This window comes from Kryptolebias marmoratus, linkage group LG16 (assembly GCF_001649575.2).
Source record: "Kryptolebias marmoratus isolate JLee-2015 linkage group LG16, ASM164957v2, whole genome shotgun sequence".
Lineage (NCBI taxonomy): Eukaryota > Metazoa > Chordata > Actinopteri > Cyprinodontiformes > Rivulidae > Kryptolebias > Kryptolebias marmoratus.
In genome coordinates, this window is record NC_051445.1 from 6556652 (window position 1) to 6582173 (window position 25522).

At 40.0% G+C, this 25522-nt stretch overlaps 3 protein-coding genes across 3 annotated transcripts; 2 read left to right on the forward strand and 1 right to left on the reverse strand.

Annotated features, from left to right (window-relative positions):
* On the forward strand, positions 1-6631 carry rhbdl2 (rhomboid, veinlet-like 2 (Drosophila)). The gene is made up of 8 exons (XM_017423691.3): positions 1-262; positions 1370-1604; positions 2728-2876; positions 3922-4034; positions 4196-4296; positions 4725-4785; positions 4861-4922; positions 5264-6631. Exons 2-8 carry the CDS (start codon positions 1392-1394, stop codon positions 5450-5452), a joined length of 888 nt encoding a protein of 295 aa, XP_017279180.1. The 5' UTR covers positions 1-262; positions 1370-1391; the 3' UTR covers positions 5453-6631.
* Positions 6632-8443: 1812 nt separating this feature from the next.
* On the reverse strand, positions 8444-11356 carry LOC108240348 (c-Myc-binding protein-like). The gene is made up of 5 exons (XM_017423742.3): positions 10668-11356; positions 10318-10390; positions 9832-9880; positions 9604-9730; positions 8444-8726 (listed from the first exon to the last, which is right to left on the reverse strand). The coding sequence occupies exons 1-5, from the start codon at positions 10680-10682 to the stop codon at positions 8679-8681; spliced, it is 312 nt and encodes a 103-aa protein (XP_017279231.1). The 5' UTR covers positions 10683-11356; the 3' UTR covers positions 8444-8678.
* Positions 11357-11529: 173 nt separating this feature from the next.
* Positions 11530-21405, forward strand: rragca (Ras-related GTP binding Ca). Its single transcript, XM_017423792.3, has 7 exons — positions 11530-11793; positions 14103-14306; positions 15495-15694; positions 16805-16919; positions 17772-17914; positions 18191-18339; positions 19977-21405. The coding sequence occupies exons 1-7, from the start codon at positions 11611-11613 to the stop codon at positions 20129-20131; spliced, it is 1149 nt and encodes a 382-aa protein (XP_017279281.1). The 5' UTR covers positions 11530-11610; the 3' UTR covers positions 20132-21405.
* The last annotated feature ends 4117 nt before the right edge of the window (positions 21406-25522 follow it).

Consider the following 25522-nt stretch of genomic DNA (forward strand, 5'->3'; position numbering starts at 1 on the left):
CGCGTGACGTCACCGACCTCAGGTGTGGCACAAACAGGTAGTCTGTCGATGTCGGGTCTGCTCGGGCCTTTCTCCGGGCTGTTCGGGCTGGATCTGAGCCAAGAGGAAAGAGAGGAACCACCACTGCTCTGTTTGTTCTGAGGAAGGAAGTTCTGCTCTGATTATCCCCGCCGGAGTTCGGAGGAGGACGGGCAGCTCCGCGGGGTTCTGTTCATGTTCTGACCGTCCGGAGCCAACAGAACTCCTCCTGCCACAGCTTCGGGTAAGTCGAGCCGAACTTCACCTTGTTTGTGCTGGTGCCGGTCCACAGAAGGAGCTTTAATTGGTCCGATCCAGAACCGACCCGCGTCATGTTGGTGATCTGCTGCAAACAAACAGGAAACGCTGCGTTTCAGCTCCAGCTTCATGGAAAAACACTAAGAGACAAGTCCTGTCCTGGTGTCTGCACGGACAGACATATAAGCTTTTACAAATGGTTTACAGAAAAGGTTAAACATATATTATACTATAACATATATTCTAGTTTAAACAATCAATCCTACAATCTGTTTCCTCTGAAACCATCCATTAAACAGATTTAAACTGATATTAATGCAGTTTTATTCTGCTTATTTGATGCTTCACTGAATATAAAATTAAGAAATGTGAGTGCAGAATTCCCGCTGTTATTGTCTTCCAGGTTTTTATTTATTATCTGTAAGTTTTAACTAACTGCTGCTGCACACGTTCTGCTATTTTAGGTCATTCACAGACCAAACAGCTCATTCAGGAAATGGGTGCTATTACTTTTGGTTTTTGTAATTTTTCAAAAGATTTAACTTTATGTACAAATATTTCCTCCATAGAAATTAATTCAGATCTCCTCAGTTCATTCAAAAATTGATGTTTTTAAAATCTGCTTCAGTTTTATTGTTGTCATTTTCTACGTTAAGCTTCTAGTTTGCCTTTTGATGCTTTAGGTTTTATCTTACCTTTTATGACTTCTAGAATACCTTTTAGAAATGGTTTTGATACTTTTAGCTACCCTTTTGCAACTTTTACCTTCCAGAAAGCCTTTCTGACACCGTTATCTCGCCTTTTGCTGGTTTAGGTTTTAGCGAGCGTAGCTTTGGGTTTTTAGCTCACATTTTGCTTTCTTTAGCTAGTGTTTTACTCTACTTCCTGTAAGTTTCGTTAAAATTTGTCCACAGGTTCATGAGACATTTTGCTAACAGACAAACAGGGCTGACTTCAGCAGGTGTGGTCGTAGCTGAGAGTCATCCACAGAATGACTGACGAGCAGCAGATCATATGTGCTCCAGCCTTTTCCATATCCGTGTTCATGTTATTGTTCATCGCCTCACATTAGCCGTCCCTTCGTTCGCTTCAGATTAACCCTTCGCTGTGCAGCGATGATGGAAATGGACGAGGAGCAGGGGGAGGCGTTGAGGGGGGCCAGAGAAGAGGAGGGAGACGAGGGAGACGAGGGAGACGAGGGGCGCTGCGGGAGGTTCCAGCGTATCGTCTCCAAGTGGATGCTTCCAGAAAAGTCCCGGAACGTCTACCTGGAACGTGCCAACTGCTGCCCGCCCCCCATCTTCATCATCCTCATCAGTATTGTAGAGGTAGGTCATGACTGTAGGAGGACTGAACCGTTCAGTCTTTGTTCCAGCTGATGGTTAGATTCATTTAAGTTTACTCTGCTGGTGTTCAGGGCGGGGGATGACAACCTCACAGTAAAACCCGTTTAGATATAAATGTGATTTTCAGACTGAGGAGCTCCAGAACCTCGCTGAGCTTTCACTTCTGTTTTTCCGTCTTTCTTCTCTGAACGTCCTGACTCATCAAGTGTAGCCTCCTCCCACAGAGACTAAAACCAGGAGCGTTCTGTGAGAACGTTTTTAGTCAGATGGCGAAGAGTTTATTCCTCTAACTGGAGGGAAAAGCTTTGGCTTGAATGTGTAAACAGAAAGCCACAGAGCCTTTTGACTTTAGACCCGAGTACAGAAGTGCATCTGTTATAATGTAGTCAGAGGGGATTCATTGAAATACAGACTTTATAAAGACAGAATATAATTTTAGAGTTTTTAATGCAGTTTTGTGGTCTTTTCTCATCAGATCAGGCTTAAAGTCTGCAAACGTGTATGTCTGGTCTTTCCACATATTCTTCATTCTTCATCTGTAAACTAAGTTCATGCTTGTGTTGCAGCTGATCGGATTCTTCACTGGAGACATGTTTTCATACCTAGAAATCCTTTGGAGTCTCACTGTTGGTGAAGAACCCACGACAACAAAATGCAGCAAACTGATGTTTAGTTTTCATCACGATGCTCGATGAGGCTCCCAGTCTGTCTGTAATGATGATGACTTGGGTTGAAATCAATATTACATGCTTTTGAAATCTACCACTAATTGAAAACCATACGTCTCAGAATATAAAAGCAGTTTTACTCAAAAGAATAGTCTGTTTCCCCACTTCGTCCGTGTTAATGTGAGATTTGCATGCAGACTGTCGCTCTTATCTCAGGATGAACCCTTTTTAGTGCCACTGCTTTTAAATGCCTGCAAATACTTTGATATTTGATGAGTTTACAATAAATTATTAGGTTCTTTTGCAACATGAGGATGTTTAATCTCCACCTACTGCTGTTGTTAGAATTTAGTTCCATTCCTGTTAATTTTTTAATCTCTTACAACTGAACGATGCTCTGAGCCTTTATTTTCTGTCCACGCCCTGCTCTCCTGTAGTTGGGAATGTTTATCTACTACGCCGTGTGGAAGCCTCAGAAGCAGTGGGTGACTTTGGACGAAAGCCTTTGGGAAAGCCGTTTCACCTACAAGCCTGAGAAGAGACAGGAGGCCTGGCGCTTTGTTTCCTACATGTTTGTCCACGCTGGGTAAGTCAGAGGCTTTTTAAACACGATGACCGCTTCAGTCAGCAGAAAAACACCCACAGACTCTTTAAAGTGTGAATCATGGCGCTGCTGATTTAACTCTTTCTCGTTTGTAACCATTTCACCTGTTTCCTGCATCACTTCAGGAAGCTTTCTTGCCTCACGCAAGTTTTAAAGTTAGGATATTACGTAAAACCGGATAGTCAGCGTCTGAATCATCTGCATCTCTAAGAACACAGACCATGTGTTAACTTCCAAAGACCTGCAGGAAGCATGGAGAACTACTGATCGAAACCGCTTTAAAAGATTACAAAAACTCTGGTTCCTTGGAAGCAAATATAAAGAAATGAGGAACGACTTATGACTTTTGCACAATAATTCCTGAACTTTTCAGCTTCTGACCCTCAAAATAACAACAGCAAAGACTGTAAATAAATAAAGGAATAATGATAACTCAGTGTGAACTCATGCTTTCTCCATAAATGACTATTTTAAAGAATAACTTTAAATAATTATAAAGAACATTTGCTAGAACGTGTATTTTTTCTTTATTTTTGTTTGCTGTCTGGAGAGCATCTCAGGACCCCCAACTTAGTGTTTTGTGACCCACAGTGGGGTCATGACCCCAGCTTTGAGAACCACTGGTGTACATGATTTAGAAAACAACAAAGGAAAAAACCAAACAAACTGATAAACTGCATTAATAAAGAGGAACAGCAATAACCAACGGAAAAACTGGATCTTTTGAAAAGTTGAGGGTTGGGATGTTTATTCAAACTTTATTTAAGTGGAAAGAAAACCAACGAACAAAACTAAGAAGGAGTTTCTTGTCCTGTTGAGACAAGAAGCTGATTTATCTGTGCTGTAGACTGTTGGTGATGATGATGATGATGATGGTGTGAGTGGCTGACCATGAATATAAACCCTGTAGAAAGGTCTGAATCGGTCCTGTGGACTCACGGGTTTCAGCCTGGGACACAAACTGTGTTTATTCGGTTTGGTTTTTTTGTGCACCTTCATGTTTTGGCGTGTCGCTGTGGTTCTGCAGTGTGGAGCACATTGTGGGCAACCTGCTGATGCAGCTCCTGCTGGGCATCCCGCTGGAACTGGTCCACAAGGGATTTGAAGTGGGGATGGTTTACATGGCCGGGGTCCTCGCAGGTGAACGCCGCCGTCGATGTTCCTTTCACTTCTTCTCTCCAGTAACGGGACTCGAGCTTTAAACCAAACGCTTGGCATGAAGCCGCCTTGAAGTTATTTTTTCCTGCCTGTGTTTGAGTTCTACTTCCTGCTGATAATTACTCTGGCTTTTAAACCACCAGGCTCTTTGGCCAGCTCCATCTTTGATCCTTTCAGTGCTTTGGTCGGCGCATCCGGGGGCGTTTATGCCCTGCTCGGAGGATACTTCATGAACGCAGTGGTGGTGAGTTTACACACAGCCTAACTGAGGGGTCGTACGCTCATCCTGGTGATATTTGTAAAAAGAGTTTCTGGAAAAAGGTTTAATTTAATAAGAGATCTTATTTGACATGTTCGTAGTTATCATTAAAGTTAAATTTGTATCATCAGAACTCACCGTTTAAGAAACCATCAGGACTAAAGACTTGTAATATACAGTCAGGTTTGCAGATAGTGATTTAAAATCTGGGGTGGTAGTAGCTGAGAGTCATCACTTTGAGCTCTGACAGATTTTGTGACGTCTTTGTGTCGAACAGCAGCCTGCAAAAAATGCTACTTCTTAATTTGAATCAAATTCCTTTTTTATGGGAAATTCTATTGTACAAATGTTTCAGAATGTTTCCGTGGGAAGTTTTTGGTTAATCTTGAAATCCTAATTTCTTTATGTGGCAGAATTTCCGGGAGATGATTCCTCTTCTCGGAGTGTTTCGAATCCTCGTCATAATAGTCATTGGTGGGTTGGCTTGCCTATTTATTGTTTATTTTTGACACATTTTGGAATGATTTTAACGCAGCTCTCTGTTTCCAGTCGGCACGGATTTTGGGTTTGCCTTTTACAGAAGATTTATCAGCCATGAGGAGGGTTTACAGGTAAGCTGTGGCTTCAGCAGCTCAGAAAAAAATAAACTAGCTGGGACTTGTCTCTGTGTGCAGACTCGCGCTGATGTCTTTTCAAACTCAAATCTTCTTTTCGAAGAACTCTGAACGTGATTCGCTTCATGGTTTCATTTGAAACCAGTTGACATCCTCTTAAAAAAACACGACTTCTCCTCTCCTCCACCCACCTGCTTCTGGCTTCCCACCTCCTCCTCCTTCAGTACCAGTTAGATGTGTTTGTTAAACTGGTCCGATGGGATTTTTGAGTCACATTTCCAGTAGTTCAGTTTGGGGTCTTGACTATGAAACCTGTCCTGGTTTTTTTCCTCCTTCAGGTGTCGTTTGTGGCTCATTTTGGAGGAATTATTGCCGGTATGACCATCGGCTACGTCTTCTTCAGCGCTTACGACAGTAAGCTGCTAAAAGACCCGCGATTCTGGATCTGTATAGTGGGCTACGTCATTTTTTTAATCTTTGCTGTCATCTTCAACATCTTCATCTCTCCAGCACCACAGGGCGTTTAAAAAGCTCCGTTGTGTCACTCAGGAAGCTGGATTTCAGAGAAAGGTTGCTCCTCAGGGACTTGCTGAATTTCTGACTTGTGGTTTGTTTTTAGGTCAATTTTAAAAAGCTTGTGTTGTGTGTGTGTGTGTGTGTAAGCAAAAGATTGCCCCCTACAGGCAATCTGCAGCACTGCAGACATTTTAGACAAAATGTACCTTTAAAATAAATTTAGCACAAAAAGCAAAGAAATTTGTCTGGTTGAATATTTCTTTGTTGTAGCAATACTTCATAGCAATAAATCTTATGCCGTTGGAAAGCCTTTTATTCCCCCCCAAAATGGCACCACATTTGTGAGAAAAATGCATTTTGGGTTGAGCAGCAGAGTTGAGTGTTTTGGTTGCGCTTAACCCACAGACGCATTTTCTAATAAAAGTGGCATCATTTAAGGGAAATAAACAGGTTTTCTATTATTATAAGATTTATCGACAGGAAGCATCGCTACACAGAAATAATCAGCCGAACAGAAATTTCACTTTTTGTGCTGTTTAGTTTCTTTTACTCAAAATAAGATTTTTGCCATTACATTATAGATGTTTTGTTGAGAGCATTTATTTTTTTTATTACTTTTTATGATGTCTAGTCACTGACTGCTTCTACTAGTTTTTCTTTGCATATAAAATATTTAGTTAATAAGATTTACTTCCTTATCTGCTGTTTCCATGTTTCATGAATGATGCTCTTATGCAGTATTGATAAAATGTCTCTTGACCTCCTGACTACCAGGAAAAAATGTTCAATCACAATTGTTTTAAAATTCCTCAATCTTTGGAAGGTAATTAGCCCTCATTGAAACGCCCTGAGTGTCCTCTGCAGATGGCGTAAGGAGTCCATTCAGTTGTATGCAGTGGGTGGGAGACGTTCAGGTTTATAAATGTCCTCCACGGAGGACACATCTGACCTACTGGTAGTCAGGAGGACATATGTGAGAACTTGGACTGACCAGCTGTTTTAACTTTTTGTTCAATTTGTGTGACTGGTAGAATATTTTCACTGTATGAAACGTTTGAATGAAAAGTTTTTCTGTAAATGTTACAATTTCTTCTGAAACGATCTACTTCCAGGAAATCGAGCAGCTGAAAACCAACCAAAGGACTCTCTTTTAGTTTTTATTATTTTAATAAAGTTTACTGTTTATTCTAGTGTTTTGTCAAGTTTTTTTCTGACAGTAATGGAACAAAACTGTGACTTTTGTCCTATAAATGTTTTTCAGAATTATTACCTTTTTTTAGTGGTGCCTGTAACTCATACATTTAGAGGCAGCAGGTGCTTTTCAATTTAACAGGTTGTTTCACAATTTGCCGATTTAACATCTTTAAATGAAGACATTTTAACCCTGTTTGTCTGACAGAACAAAAGGTTAGAAAAAAGATTGTCATGATTACATGAGATGAGTAAAACTATCTAAGTTTAGATTTTTTTTTTGGCAAAAATGTTTAGATATGTTGTGTCGCTCTACAGCTTATTTTACTGAGGATTTAAAGATAAAATGAGCATCACAAACGTGCAGTTAAGAGTTTGTAAATGGAAGAAAATGTGTGTCAAGTGCATTAAAACCTAATTACTTTAATAAGGAGCAGCTGAGCAGAAAATCGGACAGCTGAAATCTGTAGACTGAACAGACTTTAACTGTGGTTATGTGGAATTACACCTTGAACGTGGAATTTCAAAACATCCATTTGGGATTTTGGTTTGGCATTTTGCACCCAAACTAGCTCTCACACCCAACATCTGTTTGTATTTACCTCCCAAGCTGATTATGTGAAATATTTTAGAAATCACAAACACAAAAGGATGTTTTAGTCTCTTCTGGCAATCACTGTAAATTAACTATATGCAGTTTAAAGAGTTCACTGCAGTAGTTTTCCACATATGTTGATTTTAAATTCTGCAATGCAGGTACGCACCTAATGTAAACAAAACACTTATCTACATACTTTACTCAATAGCTCTTCCATGAACGTCACAGTGGTTGACCTATTTTCAGTCACTTCAGCTGCTTCTGTAGATAAATGAACATGTAATTGGCAGCCGTTAAAATTTTTTAATGCAAACACATTAACTATTCATATTAGAATAAAATAGTGTGGATTTTGTTTCTTAATTAACTGAACGGTCTTCATGGCATTCCAATGAGTACCTTTCAATTATGACAGATTTATATCAAATTTTGTCTTTTAGCTACTTTTCCAACATTAAACAGAATCACAGACTTCAATACCAAGCTGTGTTTTATACACAAAATGTCAGAATCAGTGGAATATTTCTTTATTTTTACCAGTGAAGTGTTTTGTGTTGCAGTTTGAATGTATACAACCAACTACACAGTACACCTCAAAATACTTCCTGTTGAGAAAGAATTGGTTTTATTTGTGCATAATCACATCTCATACTTGACTTTTAAATGTGTTTTTGTACTTCAGTTACCTACTAAGAGCAATTTGTGTTTTATTTGCAGCGACATTTGATCTCGTCATAATTTACAGGTTAGAGCTGAAGTTGAAGAAAATTTTTTTTTGCGCAGCTTAAATTTTCAAGGAGCAGCAAACAGAACAGTGTTGTCCTCACCGACAGCAACATGTACGACTTAATGTATTTAGATACGTTTGACTTTGGTTTTTTGTCTCCCAATGTTTAAAACAAAAACAAGAAAAAAACCTCATCTGGTCTTTAATCACGCTTCTGTCTTAAAGAAAAATATCTGAAGTCATGTAAGAATCTTTGAGATGAGAACCACAAAAATAATCTGCAAAATTTCAATAAACAAGATCAACAAACTGCTGTCAGTGATTCAACAACAATCAGAAGGGAAAATTAAACCTTTTTAAACCTTTTAACAACTGCGTACTAAAACTGAGTCTTGGAAAACAAAAGTCTGTCTAAATCTCACACAATCTGAGCCGAATGTGAAAATAAAAATAAAAAGGGCTTCTGTTAAACAAAAGAAGTCCCAGTCTGTTGAGAACTAACTTTAATAAAGTTTAGGTGAACAAGAAAATTATATACAAACATATACAGAATAAGTTAGATCGTAAGAAACAAAGAAGAAACTAAGATTTACAAAAACACAGCAGCCACGTAAAATGGTTTAGGCTTTCACTTTACAGCATTGCCCTGATTTTAAATTCAAAACAACTTTTTTTTTTTTTGTAAACAAATAGATGTTTTAACCCAAAGTGCTGCTGAGCTTTACTTCGCCGTGCCTCCGTCCTCAGATCCAGGTTCGTGCTGCTGCAACTGCGGAGAGAAAACATCTGGATTCATTAAGAGATTTAAGACAAACAAAAACATCTGGAGAATAAAGAGTGCCGTTCTGATCCCTGATGAGAAATGACCCAAAACAGGTTTTATTTACAAGTTAAGTGGATTTTATTTCCATCCACTGAACTCCTTTTTCACAAGTTACAATAATTTATTGTAAACCTAATCCTTAAAAACAGCTTGTCCCTTTGACAGGAAGTACTGAGGGCAGCTTGGTTTGTCTCTTTGCTCCTCAGCAGCTCTGACACACATCTGTCTGAAGAAAACTCTATCTTTTGGATCGGATCAGAAAACGACTCATCAGCAGATAAATATATTCCTCAGTATGTAGTGAATTAAACTGTGCTTCTTTGTGGGTTGTGTTGGTGAAAAAGTAGAAGTTTGCCGATCAGCTGCAAATGGCTACAACTCCGTCAATTTTACAGACATTGAGCTAAAATTTGACGAGTTTGTAGCCGAGACTCATCTCCAGCTTATACTCTGAAAGCTGGCTGATCCAATCAGATCAGGTTTTAAAACTTTAACTACTGGAGTCAACTCTGTTAGCAAAATACCTCATGATCAACATGACAGACTTTACTGAAACTCACTGGGTTGGCATCTACAAAATGACTGATTTTTGGAGTTAATCCAATTCAAGATGGCCATAACTTGTATTATTATTCTAATACTGAACTACAGTTTGGTGTGGTAGTAGCTGAGAGTCGTCCTCAACACATCTCATGAGATGTGCATAACATCATTTCCAAAGGTTTGACCAGAATGGCTACAACTCTGTCCCATCCCACCATTAGACGATCTTAGCAGCAGCCTTTAATTTTAAATGTAATTAAAACAAAAAAAGAGACACTACCCTTGCTTTGAGATCCTTGTTTTCCTCCATCAGACGTGCACATTTCTGCCTCAGGTCCATCACCTCCTGCTGCAGGGCCTCGGTGTCTGAAATCTGCCCCACAGCGCCGAGATGTTCCTTAACGTATCTGAGAGGGGACGGCTAAAGAATCTACAATAAACTATTGCTGAAAAAGAACAAAACAAGCCAGGTTTAAATCAAGTCGGGAGGTGGACTCTGAAAGGATACTCTAAAGCGTTGGCGGGCTTTTCTTGTTGTTCATACAGGGACACAAAAACTGCAAACAAATGAGAAAAAAATAGTTAAAAAAAATCACAACTTTCAAACAGAAAAGAGCAACAAAGATAATGACCAATTTATGCACTTAGTTGAAATGATTTTAAATAAACCCATTCGGCTAACAGAGTGTTTATTAGACAACATTTCTGCAAGGGGCTTTTGATTCATTGAGATCATATTTAAAAACATATTCCAGTTTTTAAATAGGTGACTTTGGTGTCATAATGCTTTGATTTTCCCCAATCTGACCTGCTTGTTTCGGTTATATTTATGGTTTCAACACACCTGATTTAAATGATTAGGTCAGCTCATTATTTAAATCAGCTGTGTTGGAGGAACCACATAAAAAACATGTAGTTTCTGGTTAAATGATCTGTTTTTCTTATTAGTCATTAACCCCAGCAGAAAGAAAAAAGATTAAAAAAAGTATAATACCACAGGTGAGACTGTCAACAACACCAGTTTTCTCTAAATATCTTCGAAACTGCTCTCTCTTGGAGTCTGAAGCCTGCAGGAATAAAACATGTACAAATATTAACACTGTTAAATCAAATTATTATATATATATATTTTTTTTTACACAGAAATGCGACCAGCCTTAAATAACATACACAATAAAACATTATGCAAGCAATAGCTGTAGTTTGATAAGTTCATATAATTACAGTTTATTTGTTAATGCAAACCTGAACTTTCGCAGCTGGTCAAAATAACACCATTAGCTTTGGTTATTAGACACGTACCAGTTTCTTAATAACATTAAAAAACACAAGAAATATACTTACTCTATGATGCGCCATAGTGTTTCCAGGTGTAAAGCTGTCAGTATGTTTAATATATATATTTATAAAACGCCGAATATGGGAGTATCTTCTTCAGAAAAGCAAGTAAAACTGCCGGGTTGGAGAAGTTAACTTTCGTTTTAACGCCGCCTTCAAGACACTGCTCAGTGCCGCCTTCAGGAGCTTCACGTAAAACCGTCAACGATCTCAAGAAGCAGCTTTTAGCTCCGGCGTTTATGACTTACATATTTTTTCCAAGTAAAACTAAAAATAACAAATAGTTACTTCAGGAAATTAAATTTTAGCTAATCCTATGTCATGGATTATACATGTTTTCAGTTCCTATTATTTATTTCCCACATTTTTGATCAACAGTGAAAGTCTCAAGTTCGCTGTGGTGTCTCTCTATCGCCATCTGCCGGTAACATCAAATATAACATAATTACCGTGTTCAAAAACCCTTCATAATCTTTTCATTTTTGTAAATAAAATAACAACAACAACAAAACGTAAAAACGCGCAGGCAACTCGGCTCAGCTTCAAACTGTTGCGTGAACAAAGGCGTTTGTTTCCTTCTGAACTGACTGTTCACAAAACAAGTCTGAGTACTAGTCATGTGACGGAGTTAGACCTCAGTAGATCGACAGGGGCATCAGCCAATCGCTCCGCGTGATGTAATCGTCACAGCGAATCGGAGCTGGGGGCGGGGCGAAGAGTGAGAGGAAATCCTAGGGAAATGTGTGGGATCACGCTCTGTGTTTCCAAGAAGCTCGGGCGATATTGACAAACTATTTTCACTGCCGGACATTATTTGTTGTTGCTGGCGTGCCCGCCGTCTGGCACCGACACGGGCGTGGTGAGTAACGGCTAAACGGAGGGGGGGAAACTGGGGGGAAACTGGGGGGTGGGGGGGAGAGAGAGGAAAGCGACCGTCGTTTAGGTCAAAATGTCGATTCAGTACGAGGAACAGCTGCCTGACAGCTACGGGGTGACGGACTCCTTCCCCAAAGATTTCGGTTACGGGGAGGATGAGGAGGCCGACATCGAGGAGAGCCCGAGCGCATCCGACAGCAAACCGAGGATCCTGCTCATGGGTCTGAGGCGAAGCGGCAAATCATCCATACAGAAGGTAGGCCTTCTTCTTCTTCTTTGGTCAAAATGTCGTCGGTGATCAATTAATCAATCAATCAGCAGCAGGGGAGAGGGAGAACTGGGCTCTAATAATCTGCTGCTGGTAATTATTAACCAGGTGGACATGTACCTAAACACGTGACCGTTCCAACATGTCAGCCATATGACCAGACCACACCTGTAACCTGGTTTAAAATCATTACAACACCTCCAGCGTCTGTCAACATCCTTCCTTTTTGTTTTCTTTTTTTCTTTTTGTTAGTTTGAACCCACTGCTGGGGTTACTGTGTAGAAAACAGGACTTTGTTGATAAATTAGCTGGACCCTTTCTTTTCTGTTGCCAACAAGTTTCTAATAAAGTTTCCAATCCACTCTCATTCAGTGGGTTCACTCAGAATGAACAGTTTTGGGATTTATTCAATAATAATAGTAATAGTTTGTGGTTCCCCTTCTTTTTTTTTTGGTGTGATTCTTTCCTGCCTAAAACCTCCCCTTCAGGCGGACTCGGTGGTTGAATAATAGATAAACATGCTGCTGTTCCCTTCATGATATTTTATTATTTATGTTGGAACTCAAGAAAGTGTGCAGCCTGACATGATAAGAGGGAGGAACCAAACGTGAGCTGAAGGCCTGGCTTTCCTCAAAAGGAATGCATATCGCCCACCGTCTTTCATGTCTTCACAAGTCCTCCTCGTTTTGGTCGAACGTTGAAAATAACTCTATGCAAACACGATCTCGTGCCGTGTTGTGAGGTTACATGTCATCTGTTGGGGAGGACTCTCGGCTACTACCACGACAAGTTTTAGCTCAATATTTGTAAAAGTGACAAAGTTGAAGCTGTGGTGGCCATCTTGAATGGATGACTCATTTGTAGGCATCAAGCCAGTGATTATTACGAGTTTCATTAGAGTTCATGACGCTACAGACAAACAAACACTCAGACACGGGCAAAAACATCGCCGCCCTCATTTTTTTGGGGGCGGGAGATAATAAAAAGTCAGACCTACTTTTCTCAGCTTGTGCCGGCTGCTGTAATCCACAACCCCTCAAATCTAAGATTAATGTTTCCGTGTGAGCTTTCAGTTCAGGCTGAGGAACATGTGATTCGGCTTTCTGCTGCTTCATCAGCCTGTGGTCTTTGAGGCCCACTTCTGTTGATTCAGAGTGGAACCAAATCTACTCCAGCCTCCTCCCAGTGCGTCTACAGATGGCTCCAAAAGTCTGATTATTCCCTGGCTTGATTGTTGTCGCTGTCGCGGTGACGTCTTGCATCAGATGAGTGAGTCTGCAGTGTTTTGCCCTTCTCCCCTTTGTTTGGCACGTGACATTCGAATGACACAGTTGTGCTGCAGTCGAGGCAAACACAGCAGTGTTGTCACATTCTTTTCCATGAAAACCGCAGCAGGATTTATTGATTCAGATTAAGCAAACTCCATCACTGTCTGTGCAATAAGTGTTGAAATGTTTTAAAATACTTGTGCTTAATTTAGGGGCTTATTCTAATGCGTTGTATTAACTAATTAAAACAGATACCACCATTTAAAAATGGTTTTCTTGATGCCGGAGGGAAATTGAAAACTCCCAGGGGCACCATGGCGTTAAATACACATTAACTAAAATTCATTAAAATAAACTAAAATACTGAGTCGATCATGGCGTTACTAAACATTAAATCTTATACAGCTTTTTTAAAATAAGAAGAAACTTTATTGTTGTGAAATCTAACTTTCTAAAACCTAAAAAACACTTCGAAGCTCTGAAATGATATAAAATCATATTTAATCAGATTTGAAGGGGAGAAAAATTACATTTCTTGTCCGACAGGGATATACTATTTGTTTTTTTTAATTAATATTAACAAATTAAATAGTAAAAGCTTTAATTTCTTTAAGTGTTGCGCAATAAGTGAAGGAAGTTTCAGTCATGCTTAACTTTTCCTTCCTTTATGAACAGGATTTCTGAAACCGTTGTGTGGGCGTTTGTAGATACTAAAATAAATATTACATGAAAAGCAAATTGTGATCAAACCCAAAGCAGCAGATTTGATTTAAAAATAGCCAAACTTGTTGAGTCATCATTAGAAAATGAACGGTGCAGTCCTGACTCTGGGTTACCTAATAATCAGTCAGTTTTGTGTAAACTGTGAGTCTTTAGTTGGAGTTCTGGTAGGAATTTAAAAAAGTATTTCCTCATTATCATCTTTAGGCTTATTTAGCTTCGGCTCATGGGTGGGTGTAATTCATTAAACTGTCAGCTGTAGTCAGTATTTTATTTTATCTTATATGTACCCACGTTCCCTGATTCCAGGTCGTTTTCCACAAAATGTCCCCCAACGAGACGTTGTTTCTGGAGAGCACCAACAAGATCTACAAGGACGACATCTCCAGCAGCTCCTTCGTCAACTTCCAGATCTGGGACTTCCCCGGCCAGGTCGACTTCTTCGACCCCACCTTCGACTACGCGATGATCTTCAGAGGAACCGGGGCTCTCATATTCGTCATCGACGCTCAGGTGAAGAGAAGAAACGCGGATTTAGTCATCTGACGCAGTCGGATGACTAATCCTTTTCAGCTGTCCTCAGTAAACTCAAGGTTCTTTGGCTGATGAGCAGATTTTTCTTTAACAAAGACAGATTAGAAATTAAAGGCCTAACTTTTGTCGAAGGGCTGCACAATATATCACATATTTATCGTCATCACATCCCTGAGTGCTGAAGAAATATTGCAAAGGTCTGCAATAGATCATAGACCGTTATATTTCAGGTACCATGCATTCATGTCCTGCTGACAATATATTTGGTCAATCTGATGGACTCTCCCTGGCCTTGATGCCCACACCGGGTTTAGATGAAAGTGAGGAAAATGTGGGTTTATCACACTTGGTATTTCCATTGCAATATGAAGCAATAATGTTGCACATCAGAAGTTTTTTCGTTTTAATTTCATGCAGCCCTATGTTTCACTAAGATTATCTCATGAGAAGAAGTTTTATCTGTTTTTGGCAAACTTTAAAAGTAACTTTAAGCGCATGTCTTGCACAATATTAGGAGATGTCCCGCTCATAGGATGTGTTGTGAAAGGCTCTCAGCTTCTAACACTTTGAGTTTTAGATCGCTCTTTGTTAATCTGGCTGAGCTTTAGCCATTTTCGTGTTGGCGGCCATCTTAAATCGGATTGATTCTAAAAGTTAATCAGTTGTAGATGTACATCCGGTGAGTGTTTCCTGAAAGTGTTATAAAACTTGTTCATTGGTTCATGAGATATGTTGGTATTGCACAGACACCGGAACATGCGCGCGCGCACACACACACACACACACACACACACACACACACAGAGCTTCCTGACAGTAAATCGTCTTCTTGTTTTGCTCGTTGGTAATCTGCTCTGTGTGACGAGCAGCCAGAGTGGCTCAGATAAATAACGTGGCTTTTATCAGTGTGCTCTCCTCACCGCCCTAAAAGCTTTCAAGAACTAATCTCTGGTTCAATATGAGCCACAGCTGATCAGATCCCAGTGTTTATTTGTAGTCGAGGTGCAGCAGGGTGAGGTTGTTGATCACGGTGCAGCTTGTTTTGCAGCAGATCTGAATTTGTCCCCAGGCTGCGGCTCGGTGCAGGAGGGTGCCGTCGCTGTGAAGCTGCTGTGAAGTTTGTCTTGATTGTTTCGGCCTCTTCTCTCCTCCTCTGCTCTGCTGCAGGACGACTACGTGGAGGCTCTGGATCGGCTCCACCACACCGTGTCACAGGCCTACAGGGTCAATCCGGAGATCAACTTCGAGGTGTTTATCCACAAAGTGGACGGCTTGTCAGACGACCACAAGATCGAAACGCAGAGAGACATCCATCAGAGAGCCAACGACCATCTGGCAGACGCAAGTTTAGAGAAGCTGCATCTCAGGTACGTTTTCTTTAAAATCTGAGCATCTCAAGGCTGGAGAAGAAAAATATATGTTGATACTTTAGCTCTAAAGAAGGATATTTGTATGAGCACAAGTTTTCTTGTTTTTTAACTTTTTAGTATCCTTGTTACGTGATGCATGGATAAATCTCAAAAATCAGACTAAAGTTTGGTGTATGTGGACTTTTTTCACTGTTTTTTTCACTGCTAAAGAAGTAGAAATATTAGAACTGATCAACACTTATCTGCTTCTGTCTCTTCTGCTGACTGACTTTTCCTTTTTTGGTTTTCTTTTAGCAAGTCATGGGGCTCATGTGATGCTAAAAATGTTACAGATGAGAATTTACCTTTCTAAAGACTCCATCTCGCTCAACCTGCTTCAGTAATTAACTTCCTGTAGTGAAACCTTTTTTCTGTATGAGGAAGTGCTCAGATTATTTCCAGCTGAAGCGCAGTGATGAGCTCGTACCAAATGTTCGAAGCCCTTTTTACAGTTTGATTTGGATTCTGAGGAGTTTCTTGGATTTGAACGTTGTTTTGTACTCATGTACAGAAAGGTTTGGTGGCATAGTTGTGGCTTCAGTGACAGCAGATTCTGAAAGTTCGTAGTGTAGATTTGTGAGTATTTGCGCTTCTCTGCTGACCTCCACTAAGTGATATGAACTTTAAAGAAACAAACACCAGAGGTGTAATAAATTTAACTTTAAGTCAGAGGAAAAACAAACTACATTGGATGTGGAAATGAAGTTTACATCCAGTCTTTGGTTTGTGTTTCTTGTCTTACTGAAAAAATACTGAAACTAGTCTCCAAAGTTGAATAATTTATATATTTTTACAAACAACAGACTCTTCCTCAGACTTTTTATTTCTGTAACTAAAGTCCATAAGTCATGAGCTCTGGGTTTTGCACTCAGATGATTTCAGTTTTTGTGCCACTTTAATTGTTTTACTTCAGGTTTTTCATTCTAGCACCTGTTTGTCTTGTGATCTTATGACAGATTTTTATTATTTTTTTTACCTGGTTTCAGATGCATTTTAAAGGAAGTGGCTCTGAGTATTTGCTTATTCACTTCCTTTTTGTGTGTGTGTGTGTGCGTGTGTGTCATCTAGCTTCTACTTGACGAGTATATATGACCACTCTATATTTGAGGCCTTCAGCAAAGTGGTGCAGAAACTCATCCCGCAGCTTCCCACTTTGGAGAACCTCCTAAATATCTTCATTTCTGTAAGTAAACAACAGCCCGAGGCCTTAAAGCTGTTTTTTTCAGTACATTTTTAGACACTGCTCCTTTAGAAATGATCTTTACTGTCTCCTTATGTGTGTGGGGTAAGATTGTACCTTATTTTTAACCCTAACTTTTATAAAAACTGTCAGTCTCTTGTTTTTTCTCCCTTTTTCTTTTGCTTAAAGCTGAATAAATAAATATGTACTTATGAAGAATCATTTTCAAAGCTTATTATTTTCTACCTTCTGCGATCCTTTATTTGTGTTGGAGTAGTTTTAAACCAATAATAACAGTTTAATTTACTGTAACATCCACTCATGACTGACTGACAGACAGCATGGTAAAATAAAGCAACTTATTAAAGGAAAAACACGACGAGAGTGAGAAATACATCATCTGAGGTTTCAGTTTATGACACATCAGACCACGTTTCTTCAATCTGATGAACTTCAATCCATATTTCTAAAGTTATTTTTGCATAACGCTGCTGATCGTTGACTGACAGTGATAATGTTGCGGCATTTGAAAGCTTTAAAACAAAGCTGTATTATTATTTGAAGCAGTTTTCTTGACAAACATATCAGGAGTTTCATTCACCAACAGTCGTAATGGAGGTGTTGGTTCCTAAAAAGGAGGCGGGAACTTTGCAACTCTTTCAGCTCAAATTATTAGTCCAAAACCCACTAATCTGTAGTTTTAGTGAAGTTCAGTCCAAAATACTTCAAACTTCCACTTGTGACACACCTGCTTTAATAACAAATGACTATTTTAACTGATTGCAGTGTTCATTGTTTTTCCTCTTTCTTTTTTTGGTTTCATTGATTTTCCTTCTTTCTTTGTGTTGCTGACAGAATTCAGGGATCGAGAAGGCCTTCCTGTTTGATGTTGTCAGTAAGATCTACATCGCCACAGACAGCTCCCCCGTCGACATGCAGTCCTATGAACTCTGCTGCGATATGATCGACGTGGTTATCGACGTCTCCTGCATCTATGGGTGCGTGCGTTGTTTGTTTTATCGTAGAGCTGCCTTTGCGTAGAGATGGAAAAATAAAAACCTTAAGGAGCGAGAAACACGGTCCGTGCTGTTTGGAGATAAGATCTGAAAGAGTAAGGTACATAAAATGTAAACCCTTCATCTCTATGATTAGTTAAGGCTTTACGCTGGGAAGTTCATCCTTGTTAACTGAAGTAACGAGTAATAATGACTTCACAGACGAGCCGCAGATCAGCTCCTCTCTTTAGATGACCTTCCTGTGTTTTGTTTCGCCAGCCTGAGGGAGGACGGCAGCGGCAGCGCCTACGACAAAGAGTCCATGGCCATCATCAAGCTCAACAACACCACTGTGCTGTACCTCAAGGAGGTCACCAAGTTCCTCGCTCTCGTCTGCATCCTGAGAGAGGAGAGCTTTGAGCGCAAAGGTAAGTGTGCACGGACATGTCTGCAGAGCATACGGGAGCACTTCTGCACTGAAACAAGGAACGCAAGCTGATATCTTCAGTATAAGCCAGTAAAAGACTTAAAGTGAAATTGTTATTTATTAAAATGAAGTCGACTGGATCTCAGGCTGATATCTGCAGCTGTATCTTGTTACTGTTCAGTAAATGCTTCGCAGCGCTCTTATTTTACCCTTTTCAGGAAAGGTTTTCTTTATAAAAGGAAGACATTTATCAGTTTCCTGGTCCTGAGCATTCAGGTGGGCGTTAACACGGCAACAAGAAGGAAAACCATCAGAAAGTTGAAGGGAAATATTTAAAGAAATGACCACACAGATCATACAGCGCTCAATAAACTGTAAAAAAAAAATAAACCTAAAAGCTACATCTGAGAGTTTGCAGACTAGGTTGGTTGGTTTGGTGACTTTTTGCTGCACCAAAGTGTTTTAGAGTCAGATGTGAGGACATCAGCCTGACAGTTGAGGGTAACAGGATGACGGTCTGTGACGCAGCAGCTGACCCGGATTAACTGAAGCTAAAAAGAATCCAGGTGTTGAAATGCAGTCAAATAACAGAACAGAACCAGCAGAACAACAGGAACTAAGGTTCTGACTTCTTTGTCTCTCCACATTTATTTATGGCACTACTTTAAAACTTGTGTTAAACTTAATTATTGTTTTACGTTTTTTCTGTTCATCACCGTCAAAAAAAAAGACAGAATTACATCTTTACCCCAAACACAGAGTCTCATGAGTTCTAATAAAGGTCAGTTTTCCTCTAATGTCAAAAGTATTCTTTCTTTTCAAACAATATTTGGGAATTTGCAGTTTATTTCTTTATTGCTTTACACATAATGTGAGTTGTTTTAAAATGCACCAAGTCTTGTAACTTTAAAGCAGTGGTTTTCAAACTTTTCAGCCTCCGACTCAAAAAAAAAAAAGGCAAAAAAAAAAAGGACAATGTTAAAAACCACCATTATATATCTTTTGAACTGACTTTTAACAACACGTTTTATCTCTCCTAACAAACATCACAACAAAGGTATTGAACAATCATTTTTAAACCTGATTTTCTTTCTGGAAATCCTCTCATGACCTCAGACCTGATGTGTTGCGACTTGTAGCGACGACCGTCTGACGCTTCGGTACGAGATCAAACTCTGCGATGAATCCATTTTCAGTCATTCAGTTTGCGCTTGCAGGTCGTTTTGGTCACAATGCGTACGGCTCTGTTTTGAAGTATAGAACCAGAACTGGTTGTTCATGTATTTGTCCACACTTTGAAGAACTGAGCAGAAGCAACAGTGTAAAGAAGAGCGAGACAAAGTTTCCTTAAAGCACCACGAGCCGCTCAGGTCAGATACATTTCTTATACTTTCATGTTCTTGGTGCTAAAGGTGGTTCAGTCATGTGATAGACTTACTTTTCAGGCACTTCTGCTGAATCTTAGCTTTTGTTACATAAATAATGACTCAGTGTAATGAGCACTTGTTAGTCAGACTTTTTTGTCAGCTTTTTAAAACATTTTCCCTAGAATAGAACATGGGTAGTTGCAGCGTTTTAGGAACTCGTGCGTTTGTTGAATACTTAATGAGAACGTATCTTTTTCTTTTTTCTCCCCAGGGTTAATAGACTACAACTTCCACTGTTTCCGGAAGGCCATCCACGAGGTGTTTGAGGTGGGTGTTTCTGCTCAGCGACCGCTCGGCCCGCAGGCGGTGGGCTCGCCCTGCAACAAGGCCGTCGCTCTGAACGGCACGCCGCGCAACACCGTCTAATCGCCAACGCCAGATACCCAAAAATGACAATAAAAAGGTGGAGGAGAGGAATCATCAGGGAGCCTGTCGAGGAGAGACTACAACACTGGGGCTCACTAGTACACCGGTCACAATCCCCTCGCTCCCAGCACCTAAAGCTCTGAAAAGCCTGGAGGAGGAGGAGGAGGAGGAGGAGGAAGAATCTGGGCTTCTGTTTTAGGGGAATGAAAAGCATCGTGTTGGCTGTGTGGAAGGTGAGAAACTGCTCCTGAACAGGAAAAGGTTCGGCTTCTTTCTTTTCTAAAGCAGTCGGAGGCTGTGACGATTAGCTGCTGGTTCTTCTTATTTGAACAATGTGAGGAGGAAGGGGAAAAAAACCCCCACAAACCCCCCCCACCCCGACCCATTCTGACCTCTGCTGGACAAACTGTGATTCCGTCTAGTGATGAACCCGACCACTTCTGTGCTGAGAAAGAGGGGGCTGCCTGTCCAGTCCCAGCCCACACGCGTTCAGAGATGGCCTTACGTAGAAAAAAGCTTGATGGCGGCGTCAGCTTTCTCTCACCGCCGCTCGCCTCACTGTAACCGAATGCTGCGCACAACTCACTGTTTGGTTTCACTTGTGAAGGGTGTGTGAGCAAACTGAGCAGGGATTGTGCTGTCCACCTAACATTGGTGTGTGTGTCTGTGGGTATAAGTGTGTGTGCGTGCGCGCGAGTTTCAATAAAAAGGTTTTGTTGTAATCCCAGCCTGGGCTTCTTGTCTGCAGCGAAGGACCGTTCACTTAGGAAACGTTTCATCTTGATAACAGCAGCTCAGCGTAATTAAACTCTTTTCAATCAGTGAAAGTAAGTTTTCTCTGTGTGCTCCATTAAATCTAACTTTTTATTTTTCTTTTTTTTTGGCTTTGCGAAGGTTATACAGAAAAGTTTGGCTGGACAGTTGAAGCTAGTCTTTGTTAAAGCACTGCCAAATGATTAAAGGAATCATTTAAAATATGCCACGATTTAATCTGAGGACAAACATTAAGGGTGCGGGACTGATAAAGATGTGGGGTTATCATTTTAACAGATTACAACTTTGCATGTGTGTCACCCTGCACTTTCAGTCCTGCTCAAAATTATTAAATTTTTTTGTTTGTTTGTTTGAGTTCTGACCACAAAGGTTCACAAGAACATGAACTACTCATTCCAAGCATGTTTACATCCGTGTGTTAACGTGTGTTGATCTCAGCTGTAACACTGCTCATTGTAATCAAATGTGAAAAATAAAGAGATGCATTTGGAGAAAAAAAAGGACCAAATTTCATTTTTAATGCCATTAAATCACACATTTATTTCTGTCTTTTTGTGTTCGTTTGCACGACTGGGATCACGTGATGTTCAGTCAAATGCATCGCGGCTTTTTCTCTCATTTTAATTTACTTTACAGATAAAATCCAGGATGTGTGTGTTTCTGTCAGCTCTGTTCCTGAACACATTTCATTCAGCCGGTCTTCATCAGTCACCCGAGCAGTAATTACCTGTTTATTGATGCACATCAGAATCGTGACACATGATTACAGCACCATAAGAAACAAAATGCTTTTCTTTCTGAAATAACTATCAGCACATAAATGACCTTTTTTCTTACAGAAGGCAAAATTGCAAACAAACACAAGGTGGCGCTGCCGGACTGCTCAAATACCCTCCAGAATGATTGATTTTTCTCCTCAGCTGTGGGACCTCGAACCGACTCACGGATCAGTTGTTTTAGCTCCTAAAACAGGACCAGAACTATAAGAAGCTCAGTTTTTTTTTGATCTGTGTCACAAAAAGGTCAACAGAATAAACTAACAGTTTGAGCTCTGAGTCAACGTTCACGTTATTGTTTTTGTCTTTGTGCTGTTTTAGCCATTCATAAAACGATCAGCTCCCTCACAAGAAGGCTGAAGTGACTTCTGCTTTTAAAAATATCTTTAGTTACAAATGTTTTCCACATAGAAGTACATTGAGATCTCTTCCATTCTTTCATAAACATTCTCTTTGAAATCTGCTTTTAGCTACCATTCGGCTACTTGTAGCTTTTAGTTAGCCTTTTGATATTTTTTAACCTTTATTTAGCTTTTTGAAACATTTAGCTTTAACTTCATCTTTTGTTACTTTTATCTTATAGTTGACCTTTTACGTTTAGTATTTAGCAAGTTTAAGTTCGATCTTTTGCTCCGTGTAGGCACCATATTGCTCTTTTAGGCCTTTATTTTGTGTTCTTCTTTTAGTTTTACCAACTCAGTTTTATCTTCTTTAGTCATTCAGCTCTCAGCATTTAAGCTGCAGTTTCTCTAGTTGTTTCTGAACAAAAAGGAGCTCACATCCCAGTTAATTAGGAGGTCGTGTCTGTTCCTTTTTAGCCATGAAAATGACTCTTACAACATTTCTATTTCTCAAACACTTTTTTCAGAAGAAGTGTTAATTGTCAGCTTTCTTTACTCGGCTGTTTTTTCAGGTTGTATTATAAAGAATAATAAAAAAAAAAAAACGGAGGGTGCACCTTCTTGCTGGTTTTTGTGCATCTAAAAACAAGTCTGAATAGCTTCGCCATGCAAGTTATTCACCAGTTAAGTTAAATAAGCCTCACAGCTACTGTCACGAGCCATTATGTGGGATGTAGGCGAGACAGCTAAACACCACTTCCACACAATTTAGATGCAATAAAACACTGACAGCTTTTTTATCCACTTCATTAAGCCAGTAATTTCTTATAAAAATCTCCCGCATTAATCCTGTCGATGGTTTCCCTGCGGTTCCTTAAGCTCTCCTCCAACCTTAGCCGCCTTGCTTTGATGCTTACTCAAATAGGCGCTAATTTGAGCTAAATTATGCATCTGCATGTAGCCTGCCCATGCCAGGGAATATAAAGTGTGACACTCTGAAAGATGGTGAATTAAAGCAAAGTGTGATATCTCGACGGGCTAATGGCAGATAGGTTAGGCCTGTCAGCCTGATGGTTTGTTGATCTGCAAGTCACTTCATATTCAGCCACGGAGGCGGGGTCGTGTTTGGGATGATCTGAAGGTCACTGCAGAGCTGGTTTGGTTAGATTTTATGCTGGGTGGAAAGCCAAAAAAGCACTCCAATAACGCACTTTAAAACATACAAAGTTGCAAGAATATGAGTAATTTTACTTCTTGCAATATAGGAGAAATTATGGTAAGGTGAATAAATGGTTCCATGCTGTGATCTGCAGGAGTGACACCAGCAAAAATGTGTTTTAAGAAAGTATGATTTTCCTTTCAGAGAGGCCAAATCCCAACCTGAAAACAAAAATAGTCACATAAAGTGAGGCACAAACAAAATCTAAATCCATAAATGGCACTTGAGGGAACTGAATTGTCTGGTGGTTAAGCAGCTTCAAATGCAGTCGTTGCTCCTGCAGCAAAAAACAAAGTACTGGATGTCGAATAATGCATGACGGCAAGACCAAAGCTTCTATCTGCTCTAACCTTAAGTATTATTACTGCCCACTGCCAAAGGTGACCGTGTTTTTGCTAAATGTCTGTGTGTACATGATTGTTTGGCTGTTAGCAAAATAGCTCACGAAGAAGTGGAAAGCTTTTAATGAAACTCTCAGAAAGCAATCAGTGGATGTACCTCTACAGCTGATTGACTTTTGGAGTCAACCACATTCAAGATGGCTGGCACAGCTAAGCAACCTTGGCAAACACAGACATGGCTATAAGTCAGCCAATTTTACAGATATTGAGCTAAAATTTATTGTGGTACCCAATAATCGTGCTTAACGTCATTTACAAGGTTTAACCAAAACGCCTATAACTCCATCCCTTCTCATCACAGGATGATTTAAGACTCTGGCCTGAAAGGTGGCGGGTGATATGCATTCCACAGAATGCTAGACCTTTAATATATTTGTATCTTTATTCAAAAGCACCCACACACATTTTACCACTTGCTAAATTTCTAATATTCTGAATTCCAAAGCAAATAGGGAAGGGTTGAGCAAGTCAAACGTCAAAATATCAGCGTCCCTGACACCTTGACCTGTCTCTGTCTGTAGATGGGGCTGTTGTCTGCCGTTCCAGCCGCTGTCTGTCTCTCACACCACAGCCAGTCCTCCTGCTTCGCAGTGCAGGAGACATGAAGACAAACATCCACACAGAGTCCCTGCACACTCTCACACACACACACACACACACACACACACACACACACACACACACACACACACACACACACACACACACACACACCGGGAGGAAAAGGAGATGTAAGAGAAGTTTAGGAAGTATCAGAGAGGGAGCTGCATGATGTACAACTCTAATTTGGAGCTGTAGCAGCAGCTGAAATTGCCTTGCTTTATCAGCGGCAGTGCTGCTCCCTCCCTCTGTCCCTGTCCCTAATAAGGAAGCTTAAACAATATAATGAAATAAAGCAAGCAGAACAGTTTTCCCTGTGATGTCAGCTCACTTCCGCCCTTCATCTTAGATCATTACAGCCGCGATATTGTCATTATGTTCTTAATAAAACTCAGTCAGCGGAGTGTTATCTCCCATCTTTACATTTTATTAGCCGTGCTTATGAGAGATGAGGGGAGAATGATGAGACTAAGTGAGACGTCTCAGATAGGTGACAGTTGGAATCCAGACTTCTATACTGAGTGCAGCTGTGGAGCAAAGACGAGGTAACGAACAGTCGGCGCGGCTCTGACGAGTTTGTGACATTCAGCAGGCATTACTGCTGTTATAATGAAAATATTACAGGTTTCCTGCAAATGCACAAATATTTAGAGCAACACACAAACAAAAAGGTTGGAATAAATCGCATAATAACTCACACTAATGTAAAAGTAAGGACGACCAGTTAAGCTTCTAATTTTAGAGGAAGTTGGTGAAATCTATTTTGCATTTTTATTAAAAGACTTTTAAAAACAGCTGTAATTAGATTTAACACTTTTTAAAATTTGATTTCCATTTTATCTTTAATACAGCTGATGTAATAGGTTGATTAACAGATTAAAGCTGACTTTGCTGCCTGAATAGTTTCCTTTCTCAATATTTTTGGACTGCTCAGCCTTTTTCAACTCTTATAGTATGTTCAAATGATCAAATACTTTCCCGTTTAAATGAAATCAAACAAGTCATTGTCATTGTTAATCAAACAATTTGATTAACAATGACAAAAATTCTTCTTGTGGTCCTAAGATTTGTATGTCTGGAATACTTTTGTTGGGCAATGCTGAAGCAGGAGGTACAATTACAGAACACTGAGGTTTCAAAGAGAACCAGAGAAAACACAGAGTGAACGCTGAGCACTGAATAACTTTGCTGAAATTTGGCAAAGAAGCTAAAACTGAGCTGTCAAAGCTAAAAGAAGCAAAATGCTAGCTAAAAGTAGCTGAACTGTGGCTAAACACCAG

What these genes read in the sequence shown, in the direction of transcription:
- rhbdl2 (XM_017423691.3), top strand. Translation starts at nt 1,392, where the DNA reads ATGATGGAAATGGACGAGGAGCAGGGGGAGGCGTTGAGGGGGGCCAGA. An exon ending in CATGGCCGGGGTCCTCGCAG is followed by an intron (nt 4,035 to 4,195) that starts GTGAACGCCGCC and finishes TTAAACCACCAG; the next exon opens with GCTCTTTGGCCAGCTCCATC. An exon ending in GCCATGAGGAGGGTTTACAG is followed by an intron (nt 4,923 to 5,263) that starts GTAAGCTGTGGC and finishes TTCCTCCTTCAG; the next exon opens with GTGTCGTTTGTGGCTCATTT.
- LOC108240348 (XM_017423742.3), bottom strand. An exon ending in TGTTGACAGTCTCACCTGTG is followed by an intron (nt 9,881 to 10,317) that starts GTATTATACTTT and finishes ATTTGTTTGCAG; the next exon opens with TTTTTGTGTCCCTGTATGAA. An exon ending in AAGCCCGCCAACGCTTTAGA is followed by an intron (nt 9,731 to 9,831) that starts GTATCCTTTCAG and finishes GTCCCCTCTCAG; the next exon opens with ATACGTTAAGGAACATCTCG.
- rragca (XM_017423792.3), top strand. Translation starts at nt 11,611, where the DNA reads ATGTCGATTCAGTACGAGGAACAGCTGCCTGACAGCTACGGGGTGACG. An exon ending in TCCTAAATATCTTCATTTCT is followed by an intron (nt 16,920 to 17,771) that starts GTAAGTAAACAA and finishes TGTTGCTGACAG; the next exon opens with AATTCAGGGATCGAGAAGGC. An exon ending in GACGTCTCCTGCATCTATGG is followed by an intron (nt 17,915 to 18,190) that starts GTGCGTGCGTTG and finishes TTGTTTCGCCAG; the next exon opens with CCTGAGGGAGGACGGCAGCG.